This window comes from Homalodisca vitripennis, chromosome 4 (assembly GCF_021130785.1).
Source record: "Homalodisca vitripennis isolate AUS2020 chromosome 4, UT_GWSS_2.1, whole genome shotgun sequence".
NCBI lineage: Eukaryota > Metazoa > Arthropoda > Insecta > Hemiptera > Cicadellidae > Homalodisca > Homalodisca vitripennis.
The window spans coordinates 152,856,188-152,864,444 of NC_060210.1; the positions used below are offsets into that span (position 1 = coordinate 152,856,188).

Genomic DNA, 8,257 nt, shown 5'->3' on the forward strand with positions numbered 1-8,257 from the left:
GTCTAACAGAACATTGGAACCGGGTCTTAATTGGTGCCATTTTGACCTTTGGGCTGAACTATATTTAAGTATACGTCGCTTACATACTTATATAAAAGCAAAGTTTGTTTTTTATATATTCTGGTTGGTAATTGTTTGAATCGTAAAATTTTAAACAAAACTACAATAGAAGGTTCTGAGGGTAGTTTTGACGAGGGTGACGTCCACCACTCGCGTCAAAACTACGCGTGGACCTACATTCCTACAATCACAGGCACCACACGGTTAGTTTTTGCTTTGTAATGTAAGCAGTTATGAATAAACTTATGTACTTGTAGAATCATTTAAAATGTATTGTATGTATGTAACTAAGCGAACTTCAGGTTTCTTCTGAGGTATCCTTTCAGTTTAGTATTTAAGAAAATATTCCCTAATACGTTTACCGATAAATTATCACTTTCCATATTATAATATTAAATACTTTTAAAAACTTTTGTGAGGATTGATGGAAGCATGCAAAATTATTATTTCATATTGTGTTTTTAGACTTATTCAATATCAATCAATGTTACACGTGTACATATCACCCCGACAACTTCCCGATACTCTTACTTAAATCTTAGGATGGAAGAATTTTAGGTTGCCATTATAATTAGCCGTATTATGGGCTAATCTACAACTTGCACGTAAATTATATAAAATAAACAAAGATATGAGTAACAGGTATCTCCTTTATAAACAGCTCTTAAATTAGATATAATCCAATTGCATTTGATGCTTGAAAAACAATCTAAAACAAATAAAGGAAGCAGAAATAATTACCTAAAGGTAGAAACTAAACTTTTGACATATCCTACCGTATGCAATTTCCGTGTATAGATTTTTATCAGACGTGTCAATTTATCAGCATTCAAATGATAGCAAACTTAATGTTTTAGGTTAAATTTAAAACTTAGGTTCAATTTTTAAGTTATTACTACCTATTATTATGTGAGTATTTTTGTGCGCTGACCAATGAAACTGCACTTTATTCATAAAGTAAATATTAGTTTAGAGTTTACAGAGACAGAGTAATGTCATTATACTCACCCAATCTTTCTTAATGCTGGTTTGAATGATTATTCCGTTTTCGAATTTGTGTTTGAAATAGCCTGAATACATATTTTATAGCATAAATAAGCTTGCGAATATTAAATATAAACACCTTCCCAAGAGTATAACCTTGTAGGAAACTGGTGTGTATTAATAACACCGAATGAAGAGCTTACCACAAGAAAATTGAAATCAAATATATCCGTGGTAACAGTTGCATATAATGACCATTCCAAGTCAACCTTCGTTCTAAGTGTAGGCCAAGGAACTTCTCGAGGGTTGTGTTTTCGGTCATTGCGATAGAACCAAACTCGAACGAACTCGACCTCATTCGTTGTATAAGGAATATTTATTTGCAAACTTGGATTGGATTGTATAAAATAATATTTCATTTCAATAAATTTTTAGAATCTGATTCTTATCTTATTCCAATGATTATAACGACGGGGACTTTAATCAAAAGGAGATTCATCCCATAGGTGATTGTATGAGGTTTCCATACTGTAGTGATGAACTTACCTCGTTCACAAAAATCATGAACAACATAAGAATGAATCTTGATTTATTTCTGGGGACACCATAATAATTTGGTTTGATATTTGGATCGACTACTACCTGTCATTCGAGCACGAGTTATGCAATAAAAATACTTTCTCCACCCCGTTTTCCTTTCAAGAAGCATTCAGTTGTCTACGCAATTGAAAGCATTTCAAATGTTTAGGAAGAGACGAAGCGTGTGCTTTATATATTCAATATCACTCATGATCCCATCAAAATATATCTCGTTCACAGACTTCGTTCAGATCTGATATCTGAATAAAAAAAACGTTTACCTAAAGGCAGACCAAAATTGGTAACATAACGAGAACCGACTAAGTTAGTTTTGTACAATATTTAAGGATTTTGGAGGAAGAAAGAAAAACGTGGATCATAATGAGAAATGGGCAAGCTCTGTCTATTGGCTAAGAGAACACTGAAATAACATTTCATCAGCCACACTGACATTGATTTTAAATAATCAGTCTACTCTACACTATTGCTGAAAAAAACTTCAGGGGCATTCACCATTAATTTTCAGTTTGTGATTATGTTGTTGGACATTACTTTCTTCTTTATTTGTTTATTTTTCTTACGAATTTTCAATTGTTTTAGAAATTTCATGTCTTTATCACTTGTATCAGATTTATTTAATGTTTATTTTTTGTATTCCAATGCCTTTTGACAGTTTTTTAATGTACTTTCAAATATATTTTGTACATTTATCTGGAGATAAAAGTAAAAAGTACCAAGAGTATGCTATTGATAGTTTTTTTATTTTATTAGGACTTTTATATTTTAATAATTATCAGCGAGATAAAACTTAGAAGTGCCTACTACTAATTATATACAATATTCGTCTAGAGCACAGTCCAATTCTCACTTTTATTTTCATTCGCAAGCGTATCCCTTGTAATTAAATTGACCCAGAATTCTCTAATTTTAAATCTCTATTTAAAACTCAATACTATACAATATTCCAATAGTGGCCTTCTACTAAATTTGCAATTACAGTATGAATAGTTGTTTTCGACGAATCAATATCCGGTGGGAGAATTTATTATCCAATTCAGACCAAAAGTCCTTAGAGTCACAAAATCTTCGTGTATATTTATCAGTAACAGTGAGGATTTTAGTGTTAAAATTACAATAAATAACAACTTCATGTTCTTTTTACGCATTTAATTTAAAAGAAATTCAAAATGGAAAAAGTTTAAAATTTCTTGTGTGTGAGTGGCAAATCCAATAATTTTACATGTAACCTATTTGTATTTGTTTGGCACATGCTGCCAATTCAAAACGTGTCGCAGCTTATTAAATTTATTTGTTTCCGAATTAAATATTTTAAGAGCTACTACACCACCCTCAGTGAGTAAAATATATTTGTTAGCTCACACTCATCAAATCTTACCCACTAGTTTAGCTACTTTCTTGAGGCCTTACCAGTTCAATCACTTTCAAACGCAGTGTTTTCTTAATTTAATCTAAATTTCCACCCGTATCAAAATCTTAGTTTTTTCCTAAGCCGATGTTTCGATTTTAGATGGGAACAAACAACAACCACTGTGTTATCGGATCAATGTCGGCTCTACTCTTTCTCGATGTATTCAGTTTAAGCTTCGCTTCCTTTGTTTGTAAGGTTGCTCAATTGGTTAGAATTTCTTTGTACCTATCGTAGTTATTTATTGTACCAATCGCTTTTTAACTGTATTAACGTATTAGTCTAGTCCAATCAACAGTTTTAAGTTTGTTAATAAAGATATCAAAGGTATCCGAAGGTGGGTGTTGCGCTAAGCACATTTTCTTACGGAAATCTATAATTGCATTTATCAGGATACATTTTGGCTCCATTAAGACTTGTAAGCTACATATTAAGGATTGATGATGATAAGGATTTTTTAATTTTTTAGTTATTTTAAAAATTATCAACTGATTTCCTAATATCTCAGTTAGGCTATTGGCTTCCTGCTAAGATATCGCGCCCACTCCTCGCATAATATGTACTACTATTTATTTTCCATCTCTGTTCTTTAAAATAGTATTCAAAGGAGGTAACTTTAGCAACGGACTTTTCACACTGCCATCTTTGGAGGCTATAACCAATGTTGGTTTAATTGTTTAAGATTCAACAGTCTGTAAAACTTTGAGATTTTCCATTTCAGAATCCGTCGTAAGAGCAGTACTGCTAACTTTCTATTCAAAGTTTTAATTCTTTGTGGCCTCTTTGTTCTTGGAAATATAATGTTCGCTATTTATTAGATAGGTCCTGAAAAAGTCCCTGTAAGTTCCTTACACCTTACACATCTCAAGACTGCAGAATCTATTTTTGTCATAAGACAATAATATATAGTATATCAATGTTCCTGTCAAGGCCTCTATGATGATCAATTTTTAAATAGTTTTGATATGTTTCTGCAAAATATGAACACCAGCAAGAGGAGCGATTAATTTGTCCTATGATATGTACATACCGTATTGTAATTCGTTTTTCTGACATCACTATACCGGGTTGTAAAACTAACAGCAAATGTTAAATCATGGGTTACAGAATAACTGTATCGTTCATGATTTTATCTTCAAAAGATTAAATAACCCTAAAACTAATTTATTTTAAGCGCTTGGGAGCGGAGGTAAAGGGGGAAAACAATTAAAATTACTTGCACTCTTAAGATCACCAAAGAGCACAATAAAATAAGACTTTAAATAACCTTTTTGTTGGTCAACAAGAATTGTATATTAAACATGATTTCAAGTAGCTTTGAAGACCACAATGACGGAAATTTAAGAATATACTTCCTTATTAGCTTGTGATTCGTGTAATTGTTATTTACGAAATTTGTTTAGAAAATAGTTTAAGTATTTGTTCTGATGTGAATAATTTTTAAGTTGTGTTGATTATATTCCTAATCATACAACGTACAAGCTACATAATAGAAATATGATAAAACTTATTTAGTACACGTAATCGTTATTGAGATACTTACATCACACCCACGTGAACTCCATTGACCTCTATCCCAATACTGACAAAGAACAGAACTCATTTCGAAGGAATAAGGAACACTATGATTTATGTGAATCTGAATCAGAACAATAATTCAATAAATTTAAGCCTTAACAATAGCGTCTGTAGTTAGTTGTGAGTTCCTTAGTTGACCTACTACTTGTTTTACATACATCAAATATTTCAGAAGTAGTTAAGACACCCTTAATTACAAAACTGTTACCTCCCCTAAGCAGTCATCAGAATTCAAACTAAGTTTCTAAAAAGTCATCAAACAAAGTGTAACTTACCTCAAATAACAGTTTTAATATAAATAAATATACATATTATATTATATGCAAGGCCAAGAATATGTCTCGTATTTTTTATATGTTTTATAATAATTTTCTATATTTCATCTCAGTATTTTTATGAACAACTGTAAACACATCGTTTTTATTGATTTTACGTTGATTATTGAATAGATCTACGGCCAAATCCATTTAGATTCAAAATTCAATAAGGAATCTTTATTTGAGTTCTAAACTATGATTTATTAATAAAAGCTTTAATAATTTGAAAGGAGTTGGCAAACACTACTTCCTTTATTTATGTTTCTCTTTCGAATATCCTCAGAAAATAGCTATTGCTCCTTTTTTATTAAAAATATTGGATTTTATTATCTTTAACCCGTTAATAGTAGTTTGAAACTATAGTTTTGACCCGTGATCCACTACGTAATACAGTGCGTCGTTTATACATTTTAAATTTATTTTATTGTTTGAAAAATAACTGTCAATAACCTAAATTTTTCATCATAATACACCATTTATTATTATTTTTGATTATTAATGCTAGATAAAAATAATAACAACAGATTCTTTTATGAGTGTTTCATCTGTTTTAATGTATCACAACGTAAAAAAATCACTCAGTTGTTTTACATTATAGTATAATTATATGATTAAATAATGTTTAGTACATCTGAATTGAATTTTCCTTAACAAATAAATCATTAAAAAATGCTGAAAATAAATTAGAACTGGTGGTTTTATATGAAACTACTTAAATGCTGTTTTAATTCAAAAGTATTATCATTATATTTGTAGGATTTATCTATTGCTTTAAATTTCTTAAAGTATAACTAATAGCAGATTCAAACGAATAAGAACAGTAAATATAATTGATCATTATAATAACATACATATTTACTATGATATACATAATCAATAATACTCATTACAGATTGATCAAAATAAAATGTACTCATATCTACTATATCTACTTTCTGACTAATTTATTTTTTGACTTACCTCTATTCCAGGAAGAATTGCAACGAATAAAAAGCTTGGTTCTTTTTTATGGTGATAAACAACTGGATAAAAAGGAGAGATCTGGGTTATATTAATGTAGTGACTCGTCACCATCTCATAATCAGGTCTGAAATCTGGCAAAGCATAAACCTGAAATCAGTGGTGAATGGTATAATTATAATAAAAGTGCCTATTTAGTAGAGTAGATATTATAAATTCATGTGTCAATTTTTTTTGCCAAGATGATGCAGGAAAAAAGAACTCTTCTATAATTTCTCGAGGTATACATAGTTTATGAATATTTTTAAAATAACGGCTAGATACAAAATAATTTAATCGGAAAAAAGTAAGCGCTCTGTGGTGTAATGGTAGCACATTCACCCGGCAAGTGAGAGATCTGGGTTCGACTCCCGGCGGAGCAAGTACTTTTTGTGATTCAATCTTTATTTAAATTAAAAATAAGGCTATTGCCATTATACAATTTAATGTAAATAAAAGTCGTTTGACAGATATTTGGTCATCCGATCATATGTTAATTTGCTTATTTAAACGCGTATGTGACAGATACGGTCAAATACAAAATAATTGAATCGGAAAAAGTAAGCGCTCTGTGGTGTAATGGTAGCACATTCACCCGGTTATTATACAAAGAATATTAAATCAAATCGAACGTAGTCATACAAATTCAACCCACTTGTTCCTTTGGTATTATAAGTTAATATAAGTTATAGCAGTTTTTTCTAAGTGAAGTGGGACAAGAGACAGTTCAAACAACAACTGAGTAGTGGATAATTTTATTTGGCGAATGTGCGATTAAAAATATATGTGTTAAAATTGTTGTTATAAATTATACACCGTAATAGATTACGTCAATGAATTTTATGAAAGTTTTCTTTTAAAGTTATGAATACTAATACTTAACTTAAGAAAGGCTTTTTGTAAGAGAAAATGTGTCAAGGCAACGGAGTGTAAAGCATTGAATTGTGTGGTTAAATTATTTCATAAATGGAACTGGTAGCTTAGGATATACATAAATAATTTCACAAGGTACATTCATTTATCATAAATAAAAAAATCACATCCTAACTATTTTAGCTTAGAATAAATTCGTTTTTAATTTCCTCAACACCAGGGATGAAGTAATTATAGAAATCAATATAAACAATCAGGTTTTCACAACATTAACATAAGTTTAGTAAATTAAATCGCTCATTCATTTGCGTTCAATTTGTCTTACGTAAGTAATTTAAACTTTGCACATTGAATTTTCCTGAGATGTTAAATCAAGGTAGTCTTTACAGTATTTTAAGAAAAGTTCAAGTATTTTAACATACAATCTTAGACTAACTAGCTTTATATCTGTTTTCTAAAAACAATCGAATTTAATGAAAATACAATTGGTTAATTTTCTCGAAGGTATATTTTATTTTACTAGGAGTAAATAAGGATTTGAGAAAGGAAATGTAAAAAGTTATACCCTTCATAAATTTCACAAATTATATACAAAAATGTATTAAAGGAAATAAGCTTACGAGATTTATTGCAGATTTTTTATAGCTAAAAATTCTAGTGCAAAAATATTGTGTAGTGAGCACACCTCGTTGTTTAGACTACGTACCTCACAGGAGGCAGTATCACAGGATTCCGAGTAGTTTTGCAGTGGTATCATGATTTTTACCTCTTTGGAACAAAAAGTAATGATAATTGGGTTTAATTATTTGACGACTTGACTCATATAGTAAAGTGGTGTTTCTTAAATAAGTATGAAGTACATATTATGAAACCTAAATTTGTAAGTATTAAATTTAAAGCTTAAATTTTCAATCGGATAATAAAATTATATATTTAATTGCTTGAAAGCAAATTACGGTTTTTATGTTATAAACAAGAATAAAATATTAACATTTTAGGAATTTTTAATAACCACTTAATTAAGGAAAAATTGTATTAACTCGTGATATAAATGAAAGGTTTAAGAATACCCATGCGCGAGCGAACGCACGCACACATACATACATTTTCAAGCGTATGATTTTAAGCATAATTATGAAACAAAACCATTAATCATTCTTGGAAAGATGCACAAAGAAAGTTTGGGAAATGTATAAATAGTAAAATCAACAACAATAAGTTGTAGAAGAACGCATGCTACACTTAATTTGGATTTAATTTGGAGGAGGCGATTGGGCAGATGAGGTGACCACTAGGTGAAGAGGCGGTAGGACAAACGAGGTAAACACTAGGCAAGAAGGTAATGGGCCAGAGGAGGTGAACTAAAAGTAAAAAAAGTAAAGAATGTCTTATTTTACCAGGCGAAGTTAGGGCTAAGAAGCCCTCTCTAACACTTGACCTG

At 30.2% G+C, this 8,257-nt stretch overlaps 1 protein-coding gene across 1 annotated transcript in view; it reads right to left on the bottom strand.

Moving 5' to 3' along the window:
* The window catches only part of LOC124360349 (polycystic kidney disease and receptor for egg jelly-related protein-like), an 84,988-nt gene extending 78,940 nt beyond the window's left edge, over positions 1-6,048 (bottom strand). The window contains exons 1-2 of the mRNA XM_046813903.1: positions 5,905-6,048; positions 4,593-4,688 (exon numbers count right to left, since the gene is read on the bottom strand). Coding sequence (XP_046669859.1) covers positions 4,593-4,688; positions 5,905-6,018 — 210 coding nt within the window. The 5' untranslated portion in view covers positions 6,019-6,048. The remainder of the gene's footprint in view (positions 1-4,592; positions 4,689-5,904) is intronic.
* Positions 6,049-8,257: the final 2,209 nt, after the last annotated feature.